Source organism: Juglans microcarpa x Juglans regia, chromosome 4D (genome assembly GCF_004785595.1).
Source record: "Juglans microcarpa x Juglans regia isolate MS1-56 chromosome 4D, Jm3101_v1.0, whole genome shotgun sequence".
NCBI lineage: Eukaryota > Viridiplantae > Streptophyta > Magnoliopsida > Fagales > Juglandaceae > Juglans > Juglans microcarpa x Juglans regia.
In genome coordinates this window covers 32,757,351-32,778,135 of record NC_054600.1, presented here as the reverse complement: position 1 = coordinate 32,778,135, position 20,785 = coordinate 32,757,351, and the positions used below count along the sequence as shown (strand labels likewise).

At 36.6% G+C, this 20,785-nt stretch overlaps 2 protein-coding genes, 1 non-coding gene and 1 pseudogene across 4 annotated transcripts; 2 read left to right on the top strand and 2 right to left on the bottom strand.

Annotated features, from left to right (window-relative positions):
* On the bottom strand, positions 1 to 1,337 carry LOC121261163 (U-box domain-containing protein 25). Its single transcript, XM_041163377.1, has one exon. The coding sequence runs from the start codon at positions 1,039 to 1,041 to the stop codon at positions 64 to 66; it is 978 nt and encodes a 325-aa protein (XP_041019311.1). The 5' UTR covers positions 1,042 to 1,337; the 3' UTR covers positions 1 to 63.
* A 964-nt stretch (positions 1,338 to 2,301) lies between these two features.
* On the bottom strand, positions 2,302 to 9,447 carry LOC121260305 (annotated as a pseudogene).
* Positions 9,448 to 10,060: 613 nt separating this feature from the next.
* Positions 10,061 to 14,483, top strand: LOC121261162 (probable beta-1,4-xylosyltransferase IRX9H). 2 transcript variants are annotated; one of them, XM_041163376.1, is made up of 4 exons: positions 10,061 to 11,890; positions 12,765 to 13,014; positions 13,387 to 13,595; positions 13,977 to 14,483. In XM_041163376.1, the coding sequence occupies exons 1-3, from the start codon at positions 10,989 to 10,991 to the stop codon at positions 13,555 to 13,557; spliced, it is 1,323 nt and encodes a 440-aa protein (XP_041019310.1). In that variant the 5' UTR covers positions 10,061 to 10,988; the 3' UTR covers positions 13,558 to 13,595; positions 13,977 to 14,483. The 2 variants fall into 2 exon arrangements, with proteins under 2 accessions (XP_041019310.1, XP_041019308.1); XM_041163374.1 differs by having other exon boundaries at positions 10,062 to 11,890; positions 13,387 to 14,483.
* Positions 14,484 to 14,869: 386 nt separating this feature from the next.
* On the top strand, positions 14,870 to 14,951 carry TRNAS-CGA. Its single transcript has one exon. It is a non-coding gene; the product is annotated as a tRNA-Ser (tRNA).
* The last annotated feature ends 5,834 nt before the right edge of the window (positions 14,952 to 20,785 follow it).

Here is a 20,785-nt window from a genome sequence, read left to right as displayed (position 1 = left end):
GAGATGATGAAATAGTAACAGACGAAGTTATCATGACCCTTTCTTTGACCATTACTGACAAAACTAGATCGCCCCACAGTTCTCTTCAACTTCCAGCGCCTTCAAGAGCTGGGCCCCCTTCCTCCTCCCCCTCGCACTACAATCGCCTCTCAACGCCAACGCCACTGCACGCGCCACCTCCTCTGCTGGCGCCGCCTGTTCCTCCGACCCCTCGCCCCCGTAGATCACGGCCAGCACACTAATCGCGTACTCCTTGGCGCGCGCGGCCATTCTCCCCATCATGGCCACCATCACTGGCACCGCCAGTGCGTGGGCCCGAACCTCCGCCGCTCCCTCTGGCACCGTGCACATCAGCTCCAGAGCCGCCAGCGCTCTCTCAACCGCCGCATCGTCCAGCTCCGGCGCAGCCTCCACTACCGCAGACACCGCCCCGGCCTCAACCGCCACGTGGCGGTTGCCCTCCGCCAAGCAGAGCGCTAGTAGTATCTTCGTCGCGGGTTTTGCACCCGCATGGGTTTTCAAACTTCCCACCACTCCGCGCATGAGTTCGGGCGAGCATTCCGGGTCGGATGGCGGGTTGGGAACGAGTGAGCGCTCCAAGAGTTGGAGAGCGGCAAGCCGGTCCTGATCAGAGCCAGTGCTTAGTTGTAGCTCCGCTATGTGGAAGAGCTCCTGGAGCTCGGAGGAGGGAATGAGTGCTGGTAGGGGAACTGGGTCGGATGGGAGGGTGCCCTCTGGCATGGGTTCCGACACGGGGGGTGGGCTGGGGAGGATGGGCGAGTGTGGGAGTTGGAACCTCCACTGAGTGAAGCTTTGGGAGGTTGAAGAGGATGAAGAAGATGATGAGGATTCCGGAACTGAGGGACGGCGAGGTGCGGGGTGGAGTTGTGGTGGCGGCGGCGGCGGCGGCTGATCAGAGGACGAGAGAGGAAAGGTTTGAGGGTGAGGGGTACTGGTGGGGCTAAGAACGGTTTGGGTGCAATGGCGGAAAAAGCCACAAGAGAAGAGTTGGGTCTTGAGCTTTGGTTGATTAGTTTTCATGGTGCTAAAAGAAAAGGAAACACGAGAATGATGGAGATCGGTTGAGAGTAGTGATACAATGAGAGCTGGATCGAACCCAGAAGAAGAAAATGATGGGGGTGTAGACTGAGAAGAGAGGGAGGTTTGCACACTGCGGCAGCTACAGTTTTGCGTGGCAGTCTCTTACAAATTTGAAATCATATGTGAACGTGAACTTCGTCGCCATCTACATATATTCGTACATCAAATGAATTTTCCTACCACAAATATGAGGTTAACACGTGTATTGAGTTTTCATGTCAAAATCATATTTCTTTAAACAAAGGAAAAAATTTATCCATTTTTATATAAAATTAAATAAATAATTTAATTTTTTTAAATTTTTTTAAAAAATAATATTAATTATAATAATATTTTATTTAATATTTAACTTTTATCTCAATTCATTTAAAAATAACGTGCTTAGTTCTATGATTTATCTATTCTTGACATCCTCTAACGTGACTCGTTTATCACGTGGAAAGGTTAGATGGTTTTAGTAACGCTCCATGGAAAAGGATAGAAACAGAAATTTTTTAATAAGATATTATTATTTTTTTGAATTCAAGTAATAAAAAAAATACTCATTTTTTCATTAAAGAGTTACGTAAAACTTATGAAGTATATAGACATTAAAAAGAGGAATGTTTTCTAGCATCTCCATGAAAATGGAAAACCACAGGACAACCAAATTTGCACCTATTATTGACACCACTTGAAGTTTTGAACCGAAGGCTGACATGGTATGGTACGAATATTCCTTTTGGGCAACAATTATTATTGCCTTTACCTTACACAAATAACAGGTAAATTTATACTGAATTACATACAATTAAAGGAATAGGATTCTGGACCATCTAATCTAACATGTACTTAAAGCACCAACTTTGATAACACCAAAATCTTGAGAGGACACACCAATCCTTGCGTTGTAGCCAGTCCGACTAATCTCTGTGTTTTAGCCAGTTACCCAGTAGTTTAATGAATTGTAAACAAAGGACCTCATACAGAGAAAGTAGTGTAGTGTGTACTATCCCCAAGCGACAAGACCCCAAGGACGCCACAGATTTATGACGTATCTTGCCACTACATTTCCACTAAATCCCCGTTTGGATTCAAGAATATTTCGTCTCATTATCATTGTAACTTTTTAAAATTTCTACATAAAATATAATAAACAATTCAACTTTTTAAAATTCTAATTTATATTTTTTAAATCTCAAAACAATAATAATATTAAAAAATAATATTTTTTTCAACTTTTATCTTTCATCTAAAACCATCTCATCTCTGAATCCAACCCAGCTCTAAATTTGGACCCAATAAAAAGAAAAGAAAAAAAAAAAAAATATGAAGAAGGGGGGATGGAATTCTGCCATTTAAGGAGGCATCACCTCCTGACCTAATGTAAAAAGTAAAATCTATAAGTCACTTAACGTTAGAAGAAGTTGGGAAAAGGACAGACTGAAGGCGGAATCACCTCCATTTCTCTTGTAATTCTTTCCTCTCGGACATAATCCATGTCACAAATATTGCGGCAATGAGGGCAACTATTGTTAAGAGAAGCAAAGCGTAGCTGAAATCTTCCGTGAGTGAATCATATGTCCTCGAGGGTGCAATTCGAGTGAAGAAAATATCCACTCCATATGCAAAGACAAGAGTTGTGGACTCCAACTTGGCAGGTAACGTAACAATGCCTCGGAGACCTTCCACTTTAAGAGCATGTGTCACATAGGACTGCATTAACAATACCGAGATCAGTATAAGCGACTTATCATCAAGGAGCAATTAAAACAGACGCATGTTGCTAAACCAAATATACCAAAAGTAATCCAGGGTTTTTCTAAAGATTGAGCTTAGGTCAAATTGGCTTAGATCATTCTTAAGCCTAGCGTGGAGCTAATAGACTGGAACCATGCCATAATGCATGGAGGGTATCGCTCATATACGTGTCATAATTATACTTATAAACAGAAATAAATTATTTCTAATTATGAAGCCAGTTACATTTACCATTTACCCAAACTTGGATTTATAATGTCGGGTACCGATTATACATTTTGAAGTTGTAACAACACGTATATCTAGGATCCAGGAACTTGGCAAAGCATCTGCCTAGCAAGAATAAATGGTCAGACTGCACTATCTAATAATTACTAGGTATTTGCAAAAGTTCTTGTTGGTTTTCATCAACACTCTTTTTGTTGCAATAGAAATTTTAGTATCAAACTTGAACCACCAAAAACAAGGCCAACCCATAAAAACACAGTTGATTGTCAGCTCTACAAAAGCATGTCCATACTATGATGATTAAATAGAAAAGGAAAGCGGATAAATCTTTGCAAAATAAATTCATGCTATGGCTGAAAATTTGAGGGATACCTACAGACTGCTGCTGAAAAAAGACCATCTCAACAAAAATCCGGTGCTTCATCAGCAAATAACAGAAGCAATAATGCCAATTACAACACTAATGATAAGTCAATGACATGGTCAACATACCTGAGGAATAATGGGCAAGGAATCCGTTAGAGGTATAATGCCTTCTTTCTCAGCTTGTGTAGGGTCAAGAGATCGACGAGGATCTAAATAACGCTTATCAAGAGCCAAAACCTGAAAAAGGCAGGAACCTTAAGTGCGCATATAAAGAAAACAGGTCCCGTCTCAAACATGTCTCTTCCCTCTTCCCCACCATAATATTAATAATAAACAAAAATAATTGAACAAACAAATCAAAGTGTCACAAAACAAAAACAAAAACAAACAAACGAGGGTATTTGAACCGACCTGATCACCAATGGTACCGATAAGAAGCTGCTTTGAAGTTATACCCTTGGCTGTTGATGTCACTGCTACTGCTTTCACAGAGTGGGTGAAAAAGTAAGACTGCAATTTTGTTATCACCGCTGGTCGAGAATACAAGGAAATTGGTGAAGTAAGATTATGCTTTCCAACAACTAGCTTCCAGACATCCTTGTTGTCCTGTGAATTGCATTCAATTAAAATATATAGTAATTTGAAATGAAACTCCACTGACCACCAAATTAGGGCTTCAAGTTTACTGGCATACCGCCCGAGACTGATCATAGATCTCCATAACTGACATCTCATATCTGTGTGCTCTAAGATTGAAGTAGTGGTAGACAACCCAATTCTCGCTAAGAACCTAGAAAATGCATAAACGCATGAAGGAATGCCTTTCACTAATGATTATAAAGTGGCCAACTAGATTGCAGAACTTACAGCATGAACAGGACCCTGTGAGCCATGATGAGTCATGCGATGCAATATACGACCGGTTACTGTATCAATCAAGTATACAACCAAGCATGACTCCTCCGGCTGGGCCATTCCAAATTCACCACTGGCATTTGGTGCACTAGTTGCCACAAAAAGTAAATTTTTGGATATATATTTATACATAACATCTTGATCAGCTATAGCCTTTGCTTGAGTATGAACCACCTAGAGAATGCAAATAATAATATGATAACAACCATCTATGGCAATAAGCAATGGAAAATCACAAAAAACTATGGATGAACGATCAAAGTGTTTCCTTGGGTTTTTTTTTTTTTTTTGTGGGGGGGGGGGGGGGGACACAGTAACACACTACCCATCTGATTGGTTACAGTGGTGGCTCTACCAATCAGATTAAATTAGTAATAGTCTGTTATTCCCCTATGACAATTTGATGCTGAAAACATAAGGATCCCAATCACTTCAAGAACATTAGTAAGAAAAGGTACCTCATTTAACTTTCTTGTCGCAGTTGCTATGATCTTTTCTGACTCATACGGAAATACAATTGACCATAGCTCCCTGGAGGTGAAGCAGTATTCATCCACCATGCCAATGCAATTGCTCGTCAAGACATGCCCTCTTATAATGCCATTATCAGCCTCAACTGAGTACCAGTATATGTTTGAAAACTCATGTTGAAGAATACCAATAGCCTCAGAAGTTCTTGGGTATAAATGTGCATGCTTCTCAGCATCTATCAGAAGATGGAGACGCTGTTCGGTTGAATCAGTAAATGGCAGAGGAATAACTTGAGCACAGGAGTGAATGAGACCCATTGATTTAAGCTCCTTTCCTGTATAGGTATCAACAAAAGAAAGAGCAACGGGGGCATCCCAATTTGGTCCGCACTGACCAACAACAAGGACAGAAGGGTTCTCATCCATGGCATGATGATGAGGCACCTGCCACTGATAAACACTAAGGCCAGTTGGACGCTTGCATGATCCTGATTCACGTAGAGAGGGCAGCAAAAGAGACCAGACAATCCGACCATCTCCAGTATGCAAAGCATAAAGTTTCCCTGCTTTAGTAAGGACAATTAGCAGTTTCCAGAAACCATTGTGGTCTCGGGTCATTTTGCTCTTCTCAGAACTTTTTAATCTCATTCCTTGTATAGCTGCTATATCCTCAGGGCTGGCAAGCATTAAAGTCCCCTTAAGCTTCAGGATGTGCCCCTTCAATACCAGAACAACACATTGTTAAAAGGCTGAAACCAGTCAAGTCATTCAGGCAAACAATATCCACATTTTCTTTCCAAATCCTAGGTGCAAAATTACAAGAGACGTCCCGTAAAGGGGGAAAATATATTTGCAAATGAAAACACGCCTACATTCAATTGAGAAAAAGAACAATATTTTTTTTTTTTTTGATAAGAAATAAATTTTATTGATCAAGAAAAAAAAAAGAAAAGAAAAGAACAATATACCGGTATTGATTCATGAAATTTGCAAAAATCTGATGCTTTCAATGTTGAATTCATTTTCTCATTGTACTTCTGCGAGTTTACAGAACATTCATACCTTCAGCCACTCGAAGAGGCTCTGTTCCACTTTCACTACAGATACACCTTTCTTTTCCACTGGTAGTTCTATCTATATTGTCACATCAATAACAGAGGCTAGGCCTTCCTCTCTAGACCATACAATCTCACCTTGTTGCAGTAACAACAGTGAATGATCTTCCATGACAATCAAAGCTCTAAACCCATGGGACCTGTCCGTGCGGATATACGTGTTTATGAAAACCTTTTGCACTATCCCCCTTTGAAGGTCCATCGCTATGCTCTCCTTGAGCAAATCACTATTCCAATCGTAAACAAGCTTCATTGTGAGGAGAATCTTTCTGTCTACATGTTCAACCAGTGCAAAAGCTTGTTGACCCTCTGAAAATGAGAGAGCATCACTAACAGCAGCTGCATTGGTAATTTTGTCGACAACCTCCAACTTTCCTTCAATTGTCACTTTTATGAATACTAAAAGTGTATTGAATCTTACAGCAAACATTCCTGACAGCTCTGAAGGTAATAGGACTGCCGTCCCAAAAGACTCATCGACAATATCTGAAACATGAGTCTTTTTAAAGCTGATTTCTCCTTTCTGAAAATCAATTGTTACTAAGCTTGTCCTAGTGGCATCCAATGACACAAGTATGTCACTTGAAACTAATAACACATCCCCATAAAATCCATCAGGAAAGTCTGCACTCTTGTGCTTCACCAACTCTCCATTTTTAGCATTAATCTGGTAAGCATCAAACTGAGAGGAACCAACAAACCCTACAGCATAGATTATATCGCTTCCAAGACGCTGAACAATCTGTTGAACCTCTATGCTGTAAACAAAGTAACCAAGCTAACATCAATGAAATGGTGAAGTTGGAAAAAGAAAGAACATTAGATAAATCAATTTGAACCTTTCAGCTGAAAAGTCCTTCTCCCATAGAACCTCGCCATCAATGCTAGAAACAGCATGAAGACACCCTTTACTGAAACAAGAATCACATTGCCCTTGTTGGCTTTCAAATTTACCTGCACAATACTACCTTAGTTAATTCTATAATCACAATCAAATCCGTATGATGCATTGTCTACCGGAACCTCTACAAGTGCACAAACTGCCTAGGGGATGGCTTGAGAAAGAAAAGCTCCCAATGGAGGTAAAGTCTGGCTAAAAGAGGGGAGCTTACTTTAACAGGAAGGAGGAGCCCCCCCCCCCCCCCCCCCCCCCCCCCCCCCCCCCCCAAAAAAAAAAAAAAAGAAAAAGAAATGATACAACGTAATATATGATAATATATGATCTTATAACCAAGAAGATTTAAGTGCTGAAGATGACAACAATATGGATAATGACTATTAATTCAAGTATAAGTTTGATTGAAACAGTGAAGAAATTCCAGAATATTAAATTCCATACATTCCAGTCTATGGAGAGAGAGAGAAAATGACAGAAAGATGCCTAAAAGTTTCAACAAATATAAAATAATTCATAAATAGCACCGCACTGAAAAGTCCAGTTAGCAGATTCCAGAACATCTGAGATTTGTATTCACTGATTTAAAAGAGAGAGAGAGAGAGAGAGAGAGAGATTTGTAATCCCTAACCGGCAGAGACAATAATGATTTCGAGAGATTTGAGCCCTGAAGAAAAGATCCCCACACCATCTGGCCATCAGGAAGGCTCCATGCCCTTAAAATACTTCCCTCGGATGAGAGGGTAATAACATCTGAAAATGTTAAACATCTAATGATCAAGCATCCTGTAGGTAAGTCCAAAATAAGGAAGCAATATCTTCATTCTTTTATTTAATTTTATGATAAGGGAGCAATATCTTTACAAAGTGATAATCAAATAACCAAGTTTATTTTAAATATTTGCAGTCAAAGCTATTAATATACGTGAGTAAAGAGAAAATTCGAAGGAGATATCTAACAGAGAGAAGAAACTATTGATCCTGAGCAACCAACATTTGCCATGCCCACAATTTATACTATATGTTTCTTGAAGGAAAAGATTCAGGTGAGAATAACAAAAAAAGTAGTTATATATATCATTCAATGATGAGGAGATATTAATATATCTCCTTTTACCTTTACAAAAAATATTAATATAGATAATTTTGGTTATACAAAGAAACATGGATTACGGAATTGCTAAAGGATATAAAAAGCAAGCCTCGTATCATTTTATGTTAGAATATTTCGATTACCAAGTAACAACGTTTTGCATTGCAATTGTCATTATCATAAATATAGAGAAAAAGGTGAAATAGACATTTTATCTGTAAAGTAAAAAGAACAATTATAAATACAAGCATTCTTACATTTACCCAGTGCAATATCGACTGCGTCCACTGCATCATTGGCCCCAAGGACATGTCTCCAAACTGCACAAAAACAACCATTAATTGATATTGCGAAATTCCGACAAAAAATCCTTGAGAAAATGGAAAAAAAGGAGTTGCTCCTATATAATAATTATGCACTCACGGTGACAAAATAAAGTACTGAAGTGCTCTTGGTCGATTGGTTGACCATGAAGAATACGAATAAAGGTGGTCGCAATGAAAAGTTTCCTTGGTAAATTCATGGTATAGAAATTAGAATTATGAAAGCCAGCCCCTAGGGGTTGGCTTAAGTGGTGAGGGCCTTGGTCTTGCTGGTATGCTATAACGTTCGAACCCTTAGATGTAAACAATTTCTAGGGGCCGAGTCCCATCGAGAAAAAGCCGATGATTTAGCAAATTCTTGTAATGGGAAGCGCCACATGGGTCCGGGATTTAACTGAATAAAAGACATGCTACATTTTCACAGTCTCCGGGATTCACTGTCATCAAGAAGATTATGAAAGCCACATACTAAATTGTCAAAAAAAAAACCACAACAATCTTTTTTTTTTTTTGACAACACCACGACAATCTAACCATCTTTCAATTCAAACGGAGCAAAGGCTTTATAGCCACACAAGGATAATCGAGTCAGCTTGGGAGATTTCATAAAAGATTGAGACTAAAGTATAGCTTAACAATCAAAATCTCAAAAATAAATTAGTTTGCTTACGACTTCGAGAACAGAATCAATAAGCTAAATGGAATTGAGGCTCCATTTGTTCTCTAGAAACCTACAAACAAACAAAAGAAATCTTGAAGTTTTTTTTTTTTTTTTTTGATCGGTGAACAAGAAAAGAAATCTCGAAGTATCAATTGACGGTTTAAAAGTAAAATGATTGGTTTAAGAAAGTTTGGACTACAAATAAGATTGGAATGAAGTAATCAGTAAGGTGCATTGGAAATTTTGAGGAAAATAAAGGAGTCTAAATTCTAAAAAGGCTTTTCACCACTTGCTCTGCAGAAACATACGTGAGATGGAAATTCGTGTTGGATTAACGAATCGTTATATAATAATTTACCAGTCCATGAGGCCTAATTGATCTTCGTAAAGCGAAAAGCTGTACGCCGCGGATGACAAGAATAATAGAAGAACAAGAAAAAACCTAATCACCATGCCGTTGCCCATGGCGACTCTCTCTCCTCTATCACTCTCGCTCTTTAGACTGACGATAGAGAGATCTGAGAAGGTCAGCCAGAGCATTCAGATATTTATGCCTAGTTTATTTTGTTATAAGTTGGGTTGAAATTATAATTAAAAATTGAATAAAATATTATTAAAATATTTTTTAACATTATTTTTATTTTAAAATTTAAAATATTTATTTTATTTTATGAAAAAATTTTAAAAAATAATAATAATAAAATAAAATAAATTGTAAAAATAAACGATAAGTTATTTGAAAGTTTAGAAAAGGTAATAATAATTAAATGAAAAAATTTAATTTTAAAATTAAATAATATTTGATTGAAAAAAAGTTAGAATATCTTATAATTTATTATATATCAACTATTATTTATTTATATATTTCATACGTATAGTTTTTTTTATAAGATATGTGATATTTTTCATAAAATATAAGAATATTTTTTATAATATATATGAAATAATAAATAATAATTGATAAAATGAATTTTTTATTTTACAATCTCTCGAAATATTTGGTTCGCAAACTAGCCCATTCGGGTTTTAATTTTTTGTAAATAACGTACCCTTCCGATGGTTCATTAACGAGAAATCTGACAAACTGTCATGTTCCTAAGAAGGTGGGCCATGAATGAGTTGTCCCAGTTCTGTTCTGGTTAATCCATCATGTCAGAAAATTATTTTCTTGCTTTGGAATGTGATTGGGTATTTGGGAGAGGGTGCTGTGAAGTATGCACATTTCACACTCTTTTTCGTCTACTAAGCTCTCGGACGCTCGCTCTCCATTTGACGCCAGAAGCATCAAAAAGTTCCAGTGGTCCTACACGGAAGGGAAGGACACGAAGCGTCGACGTTTGTTGTAGACTGTGAACAGGGGAGGAGGATTCAGGTTCCTCTCTCTACTGTTGGTCTGCAGAAACCCACTTTTCATTGAGTGGTAATGTAGCATTTCGGTCCGAAATCTCATTGTTTTCGGGAGGCTAAAGCTGATATATTGGGAAATTTCTTGGTGGGTGCTTGGGTTTCGTTTTGTTTTATTCTTGAGATTGTTGGTGGTTTTTTTTTGTAGTTCTTTGATTTTTAGTTCTTTTGGCGAATCATTAGTAGATCGATGACTCTCTGGATTTTATAGATGCCTAGGAAACTGGTAAGATCGAGACAGAAGGTTGCACTTTGAACTAGTTTGGTGCTTACCCGCTTGAGAATGTCTTTTTTGAGGGGAGAATTGGTGTGGGTTTTGCGTGATATCTTATCTGGGCTGTCTATTGATGCTTCGACAATATTTTTGAAATTACTCACTTATGACGATAGGGAGCCTTAAATGGACTTCGTCTCATATGAAATGTTTGCACCCTAAAGTTGTATCTCCGTATTTTAACAGTAAACTTCAGTTGGCTCAGTTTGTTTAACGGATTTAAGATGAATTTAAACCTCGATCGGTAGCACACTGTCAAAATGAAGCTCAATTTGGTTTTCATCTTTAGTTGGAAGGAGAATGAGTTTCTTATCGATTTAGATGTATCTTAGTGGTAATTGTGATTCTGGATAGCTCTTGTAAAAGCCTTTGAAGTTAGTACGATTGATTTGGATTCCTCTTGATGGCTTCTATTAGAAGAACCTTGTTGCCGGTGCCTCGACCTGGCACTTTAGCAAATGGGGAAGTCTCTTCAGTGAATTCTCCCTTGTCCAAGTCCTCATCATCTCCTCAGCATTATCCACCGTCCGGTGGATTGCTATCTTCTTTAGTCAGTCCATTGGACTCTCAAACTTCTGTTCTCAGTGTATTTTCACCCAGATCTTCGAGGCCCCCAGAGAGGTCAAAACCAAAGGCGCAAAAGTGGAGGAAGCCTCTTTTCCGTTTTTTCATTTGTTTCATGGTTGGAATTTTGATGGGACTTACCCCTTTTGTGTCATTCAATTCATCTATGAATCCCATGTCAAAGCATCAAGCTATTTCATTTGAGGTAATATCCAATGTTGGGAATTTTCATTCAGATGATAATGTGACCAGATCTACAACACCATTAGACAGTGGGGACATGAGGCATACTGCCACATTAGAATCAGAAGTGGAGGACATGGAACAGATGGAAGAGATCAATGAGGATAAACTTGATACTCAAGTATTCAATGAAGACTCAAACTTGGTGTCACAGAAGCTTTTGATAATAGTGACACCAACATATGTTCAACCCTTTCAAGCATATTACCTGACACGGTTAGCTCAGACATTAAGGTTGGTCACACCTCCTCTCTTATGGATTGTGGTGGAGATGACCTCCCAATCTGCAGATACAGCTGATATCTTGAGGAGAACTGGGGTTATGTACAGGCATCTTGTTTGCAACAAAAATCTAACAGACATAAAAGATGCATACATTCATCAAAGAAATGTGGCACTGTCTCACATAGAAACCCACCATCTTGATGGAATCATTTACTTTGCCGATGACAATAACATCTACTTCACTGATCTTTTTGAGCAAATGAGGCAGATCAGGTACTTACATTATTTCTCGTTTTTAGGGCTAAAAAATGTCGTGCTGATTTTTTTTTTATGTAAGTGTAGCTTCATGCAGCGTGATACTATTTTGTTTGATTTATATTTTGAGGTAGCCAAAAAATAGAATTATGGTCATCGTATATAAAGTTCTCATGAGAAGGATCGGATAATTCAAATGGTTATAAGGTGCTCCACTTTCTGTAATTATGATGAATTGGATCAGCACCAATACTACTGGAGAGCAATGGAGCTTATCTTAGGTTCTGTTCTCTCTCTTCTTGAGAAAGAGAGGAAGGGGGGACAAGAAAATATCATCTCTGAGCCAATATTCTTTGCTGAACATAGGTGTCTGCTATATTACATGGAGTGCCTAATTTTTAAATCTGAGGCTGTTATCCATAGGCACTGTTTTTTAGCAATCTGGCTCATTTCAGGACTAATCTTCCACAAGTAAGCCCCGCCATCAAATATTTTTCCCTATGGGTTCAGTTGATTTTAATCATCTTTTTTCATTAGTTACTACTGAGTGCCAAAACTATTTCTAAACAAAAATATAAAGGCTGCAAAATTGATTGATTTTTTTCTATAATATACACACTTACTGAGTTGGCATTAGTGGTCAATCATGATTACTCAAAGTGATTGGTTTAATTTCCCTTGATAATTACGTGCTGCTGTAGATGTCAAATAATAAGGCATTTTTTTCTTGTTTCTGTGATTTCCAGTTGTTCATTCCCTGCTCATACGTAACGCTTTACAACAAATATGCGAGAGACAATTCCTTTCACTCCTTTCGCAGATGTTTTTACTGCAACTAAATATTTGTTTGCACATTTTTCGTGACAGCCCTCTTTTTGGTTCCGACTTGCAGGCGATTTGGAATGTGGATGGTGGCCAAACTAACAGAGAACAAAAGCAAAGCTATCTTGGAGGGGCCCGTTTGTAATGGAACTCAAGTAGTTGGGTGGCACATAATTGAATCACATGAGAAATTCTGGAGATTCCCTGCTGCAATGTCTGGATTTGCTTTCAATAGTACCATACTGTGGGATCCAAAGAGGTGGCACCGACCCACCCTGGAACCCATCAGACAAATAGACACGGTCAAGGCTGGCTTCCAAGTAGGTCTTTCTTGGTTCTTCTGGGTTTTCCTTGTAATCTTAGTATTACTCCATGTTGCAATGTGAATTGCCATTGTTGCCGTTTTAATGAAGCAGCCAAAGTGGTCATTTCCAAAGAAACTTGTTTTTGGATATAAGACAGGACCATCCATTCAATGATCAGTGGGGCCTGCTACTCAAAATGTGACGAGGCTAAGCTTCACCTCCACAAACTCAATTAGAGAGGAAATCATTTACGTCATATATAAGTTCACCCTTAGACAATTAACCTTTTTATCCCTACTTTATCCATCCGATTGTTTGAGATGCCTTGACCTCTAATCCAGAAAGATCCTGGCTTCATTTGCTAACCTAATTGATTTGCATATGCAGGTCAGCACATTTATAGAACAGGTTGTGGAAGATGAAAGCCAGATGGAAGCTTTACTGCAGGACTGCTCAAGAATCATGGTTTGGAATATTTATCTTGCTTCATCTAATCCCTCCTATCCTAGCAAATGGTTTATGAAGAACAGTCTAGATGTCATTATCCCACTTGCTTGAAGTTCTAGATGTGAGGGGAGTCTATTTGGGTGGTGAAGGTAAACTAGTTCAATTTTGAATTTTCATTTTCTTCCATGGAAAGAAGGTAACTCCTTTAAAATTATTTGAGATTTGCTTCTTGAAATTATCAAGAAGCAAGTCTTAACCCATCTCAAAGACTGGTGTGCAGTTCACACCTAAAGCTGCTTAAGGTGTCTCCTATATTTTTAGAGCATCTGCTGGAATTTATCTGCTGCTTTCCAGCAATAGGGTTGTGGAAAGGGTTTCTTTTAGCTACAAGGGCCAGTTTAGATCAACTCCAATAGCAGGCAAAAGCATTTCACTTGCTATACAAAACAGAAAACATCAACTTTTCTCATGGTGCCAAATGCCTCTCGTTTGATAGAATTTATTATGTTGGGTTGTTTGCTGGGTTCCAGTTGTACTTTCTCTCTTTCACACGCACATCAGTTATCTCTGTTGTAGGAAGATGGTCAAGAATCATTGATCATCCTGCCGGTGGTTATCTTCACCTTGGTGATTCCTGTTTGGAGTGCCAATCCTATATGCCTGGCCGAAACAGTTTCTGCTTGACGAGATGTGGACTTTTGCAGGCAAATCTTCTGCCATTTCCCTTTTAAAGTTGGTCTTAGTTTCCTTTATTTTGAAAGGGAAAAAGAAAAATCATTGTCCTGTTATATGAGTTGTCCATTTTCTGCCCTGGCTACCCTCTTAAGCCAGTGAAAATTCAGCCTAATTACTCATCTGCAGTAGGGTGCATGACCGACTATTTCAGTTGAGGATGTGTTTCCCTTCTCTTTCAAAATGATTCCATGTAAATTATAAGCAATTTTGGATCTAGTTGGTTCTTCAGGCATTTAGTACATTGTTATGACAGGCCTCTGCATGTATTTCTTTACTAAAGTTATTCAATGTGTTAGTGGTAATTATTCGTCTTACATGGACGTTGAGTTGTGAAATTAAGTTGAAAAGGGGGAAGATTTAGTTGCGTTTGGATAGTGAGGTATTCTGAGAATACTAGTGAAAGAGTAATAAGAGAATATTGAATAGTAGTAAAAAAAGTGAAAAATAATAATAAAATAAAAAATAGTATCTTGACATCGAAAAGCAGGTAGCAAACGATGGATAGACGTTGGGGGGCTAGGATTGCGTAACCAGAACTAAAAGCACTCGAGCTGTGAACCCAAAATGAGTTTTTTTTTCCCCCTTATCAATGGATAGATGTTGAAGATAAACCCGATTTGAGTAAAACTGCAGGCGCGGTGGATAGCTCCTCAGTAAGTTCTATAGTTAAATAGAGTTATTATGATCTGTCGATATGTCCGAGTGGTTAAGGAGACAGACTCGAAATCTGTTGGGCTATGCCTGCGCAGGTTCGAATCCTGCTGTCGACGCTTTTCCTTGCAGTTACTTTTGCTTTCATAGCGATTCAAATAAACGCCGAGTCCACTTCTAGTTTAATTTGGATAATAGGGTTATGGTAAAGAACAATAATATTTCAGGTTTGATTGTACCAACTCTTAACAAAAATAACCTACCAATATAAAATTCTTGACAAAAATTCTAAAATTAGGCATAATTGTCAACTGAGTTGTAAAGATAACCTACCAATATAATGTTTTAGTTATCTATTACATTGATTTTTTAAAAATAAAATTATGAGTTCGTGTTCCCGGATAAATATTTTATCTACAAAAAATTCTTGGATCTAATTGACTACTTTTAAACTATTTTCAAGGTTTTTTTATGCTAATTGGAGATTAAGATGAAAATGGAGTCGACTCGAAATTAAAGTTTTACATGACTCCAACATATGGTATAAGTTATTTTATATGACTCCATCATATGTTGTAAGTTATATGACTCCATTATGTTCCTATGCGGTTTTTTTAAGAATACCATCATATGGTATAAGTCAACTATAAATAAGATGTAACACCCATTTCCCAAAGATTAAGGATATCACATGCTTACGTAAAAGTAACCAGACAAGAGACTTGCATAATTAAATAAAACATTGTTTATCATATAAAAGAGTTGATAAAATAAAACATGTCTCAAACAAAACATAACCATAATTTCCAAATCAACTGAAATGAAAAAGGCAGTCACACAATAAAGTCACTAAGTTCATAGTTTGCTCGATCTAAGCTTGGCTCGCTTGCTCGTACTGATTATCATCTTCATCTGGATTGTTAAAACATTAAATAAAATTAAAATGAATCAAAGACTCAATAAGGAACCCATCACAACGTAAATATAATAAACGTATGGTTTTCATAAAAAATTTCATGCAGAGAGCTTAAAATTACAACTGATTATATTGATATTTATGTTATACATGACTTATCTTGATTTATCTAAATTAACCGACTAATCTGATTTATCTGACTTATATAACTGGCAAACACACTTAACCATCCGTGCAAGGTTGTGCACGAGCCCCATATCTCGCTGCAATAAAGGGAGCCGCTGAGGCAGTATTCTGGCATACTATGGTAGACCACGCTTGAGTCCTTAACGTACACATCCACCCTGAAACTGCATTGATACCATGCATTTGAATGGTCATCTAATTAAAGTGTTCTGATTTTATCTTGCACTTGAACTTAAAAAAATTTATGTGTCTTATACAACGTGAGATGCATGATATAATATGTACATAATTATAATAGCTGAATCGAAACATGATGCATAATGACATGATAATGTGTTACACTGGATGACATGTTTGTATATATCATGACATGTGAGATACATAAACATTGACTTTCAAGAATTGGCTTTAATAATAATCCATCTGATTAACTAATGTGTTACTCCTAATTTATGATCAAATTACTTATCTCGTTGCGCTATTTCTAAAATTTAGGGATGTAACCAGTCCGGTCCGATTCAATTTTGGACAAAATCTAAGACCGAACCGGTATGTACCGGTTTTATATTTTCCAAAACCAATTACGCACCGGTTACCCTCCTAAACCAGTACTTTCGGTTTTACTGGTTTCCGGTCCAGTCTGATTTTTCCTTTTTTTAAAATATTAGTTTCATAATTTGTCATTAAAAATTTGTTTATAAAAAAAAATTGATTTAAAAAAATCTGTTTTATACTTTTATTAATATATTAGACTATATAATAGTATTAATATTATACTATTGGTATAGTTATAAGTTATATATTAGTATTAGTTATAAACTATACATTTAATATTAGTATTAGACTATTAGTTATAAACTTTTAGTAAAAACTTGTATTAATTATAAGTATAACTATAATCATTAGTCTATATTAGACTATTAGTATTAGTTATAAATCTTTAGTGATTTAGTATTAACATTTTATGTAATAATTTATAAATTATAATAAGAAATTATTTCATATATGAATATATATAATTATATATATTATATATAAAAATTTCACATAAAAATTTATAATTATACATAATATATAAAACTTATATATATTAATATATATATATAATATTCTGTATAAAACTTATATATACAATAATACAAATATTATTTTTTATATATATTTTTTATCAACCGGTCCGGTCCAGTTCAGGCCGGTCCAAAAAATCCTAAAACTAAAACCGGACCGGAACCGGCCGGTTTTCACATTCTAAGAATCGGTTCCGGACCGGACCGATTCAAAACCGGTAAAATCGGTCCGAACCGATTTTCCGATTTTTCGGTTTGAATTTACACCCCTACTAAAATTTTACTTTGTAGCTTGTCACATATACGAAGTATTTTGCATTCCTAAATTTCTAGAAGTTCTAGAAAGACGTGTTATAATGCTCAATTTACTTGCATAGATACTATGGAAGTAACTTTAATAATTATTAAGTTATATGTTAAAATTAATAAATACTAATATTGTCAAAATACACTCTTCTTTTTTTTTTTTGAGCAAGTTACTACTAGTTCTATTAAACCAAGAAACCAGAATACATCATCAAGAGTTTAAAGCTCAATATCATAATTATATAGATAAAAGGGGAGGGTCTTTCCCACTATGTAAAGACAATAAGGAGGGAGGAATTTGGATTATGGAAATATTGTCATAGGCTTGCGTTGCCGCTGCCCATTGCGCCAAATCATGCGTGCATCGGTTTTCAGACCGATAAATTTTCCTAGCTTTTCAAGCTTTGAAAGAGAGGAGGTGATGCATAATTAGACTTTATTAATTTATTAGATTTAAAATCAAACCCATAAAATCAGCCCATCGTAGGGTTAAGCTCGACTAAATATAATCCACTGTAAAACATGCCCAACTCACCACGTAAGAAACAACCGAACATAAAATAATCACTTCGTGTCAATGATTCACAAGTGAAGGGGCAAAAACGTAATAAGGTTTAAAAATCCATAAAAGGACATTAAGGTCACATAAGAGACAGTTCCTATTGAAAGAGCAAAAGATTACTTGGTGAATAGAAAAGGTACGTAACGTTGTAAACCACCATGGTGGTAGCTCAATTGGTACGAGCTGGTATTCTATAGCCTCAAAGTCAGGAGTTCGAGTTGGGTGTAATTCAAAACCGCTTTTGAGAGTAGTGCCTAACCAAGAGTCTATGGGATGGACTTCGGACCGATTGACAACTTGGTGGTGTTATGGAGACGGGCTCGCCCATTATAACTGACTCAAACCAGACATTCCACAACGGGGAGGGACTCTTATGGTCACACCCAAGGAGGGTAGCTACACTGGTTGCCCCCACCTCTCCTTTTTGCTTAGAAACAAAAAAAAAAAAAAAGGTTCATACAACGGAGGGATTACAGGCATTTTGTCCAAACCTTAAAGGCATTTTAGTAATACTCCATATGTCAATCCATATAGCAAAAAATACTTTTTGCGTGTGAAGGTAGGGAAAAACGAAGGCAAGTCGCAATTTTCTTCTTTGACAAAATAGGGTTGGAGGGGACAATCAAATACGGCTTCCCTACCAAGACATAACTATAGTAGCACCCAACCTACTGGGAGCTAGACGGCGAAAACCGCAAGTGCTCCCTATAAGTTGGACTTGAGCCATAACCTAACTCCAACCCCACGAGAGCATCAATGGTCCATGAGTCACCAATAATCCCGAGTGCTTCCCATTGTGGGATTCAACCCCAACACTTAGGCCTGGTTTGTATTCGCAAGTTATCTCAACTCATTTCAACTCATCTCAACTCATCTCACTACTATTCATTATTATTCATCAACTTTAACTCACAAATCTCACTACTATTCACAACTCATCTCACTACTATTCATTATTATTCATCAACTTTAACTTACAAATCTCACTACTATTCACAACTCATCTCACTACTATTCACAACTCATCTTAACTCATCTTCAAATTCAAACGATACCTTAATGCCCACAGCCAACCACTACCCTCAGTGGTAAGCAAGTTGTGATTTGATTCAACACTAGTAAGGGTGCTACGTGCAAGGCACGTATGTCCCCATGCAATCTTCGTGACCTATACATATGAAGAGAATTACAAACAACTCATAAAAAGCAGAAAAAAAAAAAAAAAAAATCTATCCTGATATGAAAATGAAGAAATGTCATAGGAAAAATAAAAAACTTATAAAAAAAAACTGAAAAGAAAATGGAACAACAGTTAAATTTGAAAAAAACTTAAACATAAAACTCAAAAAATCTATCCTACCATGATTCTTTTCAGGCAATCATTAACAGTTGTTATGCAACAGCAGTTAAATTTGAGATGGAGTGGGCAGCACGTGTCTACTTAAATGAAACAAATGGAATGCAACGACAATACCAAACATTTCTTAGTCTTACTCTTAAGAACTATGTTTTATAAGAAAGTTTCTCTATATGTGCAAAACATCTTTTATTGATAATTTTATACCATCATGGTTCTGATATCATGAAAACATAAAGAAGACCATAATAGGATTTCAATTTAAGCGCAGAATCTTAACACTATGTGTTATACATAACACAATAAAATCATAAATAAATCAAAACGTAACACAACAACAGCTTATCATAGTTTTTTTTTAACGAAAGAGTGCCAGAACAGCAAAAACACAATTATCACAATCAATAGTACCAGCATAAAAAATGAAATAAACAAAATGTTCTCGCATAAAAGAAAACTAAAACATACCATAAAACATATGGGGAGCAGAAAAACAGCAGAAGAAAAAAGATCTAATCACAACACACTAAAAAGGCCAACCAATTGGCACAACGAACCAACTTGAGAGAAGTGCAGCATTAGAAATAAGATAGGCAGGAATTGCATGTTTGAAGTTTTTAAAACAGCCTATATTCCAAAGAATGAAATCAACAAGAGACATTCAAATAATCATTAGAATACCAAAATTTTCAACCACATGAACTAATCACAATCAAACCCAATCACACCAAAATAAAAACTATGTAAATAAAGTTTGAGTCAGTGTTTTGAACACAAAAAGAACAAGTACAAAATAAAAAATAAACAAAATTCCAAACTCGATTCTTGCAAGTATGAACCAGACCATTGTATGCGAGGAAAATGGGGAAAAACAAACAATGGATATATTTATAAATGTACAACAGCCAGCAAAAAGTAATGAAAATTCCAACCAGTTACAACATAGATAGAACATCATCAGTCTGTTTGATTCTAATGAACAACGACTAAGGATAAAATCAAAACTTACCCAACCTACCATAAGCAATTTTGTGCTTCCAACAACACATGATATGCATTTGGGGGATCCTTTTTCAGTAAATGCTTCAAAATTAGTTTGGTTCAGAAACACTTTTTTTTAAAAAAACTACATCATTCAAGTCTTTGAGAAAAGAGAGAGTCTACTTTGCCTCCCCAACTTGACACCTCCATTTGACCCCTAGTCAATTTTTTTTTTTTTTTTTTTTTACTCAGTGGTTAAGGAAGTGATTTTAAGTGTATTAGTATATTTTTTTTATTTTTTAAATATATTGAAATTGATTTTAAGTGTATTGGTGTATTTTTTTTATTTTTTAAATATATTCAAATATGTTAAAAAAATGTGAAAAAAAAAAGAAAAAAAAAAATTTTACGCTGGGCATACTGCCCAGCGGTCAAAATGGGGCGGCATAGTAGCCGCCCCCTTGAGAAAATACAACTAAGCAAAACCCCAAGAAAACAAAATGCAAGATTCAAACTACCAAACCTTCATTCCCTTCCCATTACCTCCACTTTTTGGAAAAGCTTACACAAAAGGCAAG

Coding starts and splice junctions, on each gene's coding strand:
- LOC121261162 (XM_041163376.1), top strand. CDS start 10,989: ATGGCTTCTATTAGAAGAACCTTGTTGCCGGTGCCTCGACCTGGCACT. Junction 11,891..12,764: donor GAGCAAATGAGGCAGATCAG/GTACTTACATTA, acceptor TCCGACTTGCAG/GCGATTTGGAATGTGGATGG. Junction 13,015..13,386: donor CGGTCAAGGCTGGCTTCCAA/GTAGGTCTTTCT, acceptor TTGCATATGCAG/GTCAGCACATTTATAGAACA.
- LOC121261163 (XM_041163377.1), bottom strand. CDS start 1,041: ATGAAAACTAATCAACCAAAGCTCAAGACCCAACTCTTCTCTTGTGGC.